Below are 744 nucleotides of genomic sequence, written 5' to 3'. Positions count from 1 at the left end.
AAAAATTGTGGTCTCTGAGACATTTACTCTACAATATACCAACCAAAGTACGTGTCAAAGCCACGGCGTGTAGGCAGGCAGTCCTTCTTGTACATGCCCAGGTGCCACTTGCCCACCATGTGCGTGGTGTACCCTGCCTCCTTCATTAGCTGGGGCAGCAGTTTCTCATCCAGTGGCACACAGTATGGCTGACAGGGCCAGATGAGTTGGTGCTGCATGCCTGTGTGAATCTGTAGAGTACACAGAAAAAATTAAGACATACTAACAGGAAATGAAGCCAAAAGAGGAAACTAACTGGCTCTTTGGTGACAGTGTTGCAAAGCGAAGCCTCAGAAACTGCTGAGAAGTGTAGTGACTTTGTACTCCTGTTCTTTTCCTTATGATTAGCTTGGCATTTAAAGCAGTCACAATAGCACAAATATCTAATGAGAATTGTGGTTTTCTAAACAATCAGATAACTTTCTCAAAGCAAAATATGCTTTTCTTGTTGTTTTCACATTGTGGTAAACATAAAATGCAGCAGGCTGTGGGTCCCACCTGGTACCTCCCAGTCATGAGCTGGTTCCGGGACGGGGTACACAGAGGCTGGACGTAGTAGTTCTCCAGGCGGACTCCTCCGGCAGACAGTCTGTCCAGGTTTGGCGTCCTGATCTCTGAGCTGTGGTACCCCACATCATACCAGCCAAAGTCATCAGCCAGGATGAACACGATATGAGGATGCTGAGCCGCTGACGCTGAAACAAA

The 744-nt window shown here is 47.2% G+C and overlaps 1 protein-coding gene across 1 annotated transcript; it reads right to left on the bottom strand.

The window, feature by feature from the left end:
• Positions 1 to 6: 6 nt before the first annotated feature.
• LOC109954293 (arylsulfatase B-like) lies at positions 7 to 738 on the bottom strand. Its single transcript, XM_020589666.1, has 2 exons — positions 538 to 738; positions 7 to 230 (listed from the first exon to the last, which is right to left on the bottom strand). The coding sequence occupies exons 1-2, from the start codon at positions 553 to 555 to the stop codon at positions 24 to 26; spliced, it is 225 nt and encodes a 74-aa protein (XP_020445322.1). The 5' UTR covers positions 556 to 738; the 3' UTR covers positions 7 to 23.
• Positions 739 to 744: the final 6 nt, after the last annotated feature.

Source organism: Monopterus albus, unplaced genomic scaffold (genome assembly GCF_001952655.1).
Source record: "Monopterus albus unplaced genomic scaffold, M_albus_1.0 scaffold5689.1, whole genome shotgun sequence".
NCBI classification, from domain to species: Eukaryota; Metazoa; Chordata; class Actinopteri; order Synbranchiformes; family Synbranchidae; genus Monopterus; species Monopterus albus.
The sequence above is the reverse complement of the archived record's forward strand: the minus strand, read 5'-3'. Positions and strand labels throughout refer to the sequence as shown.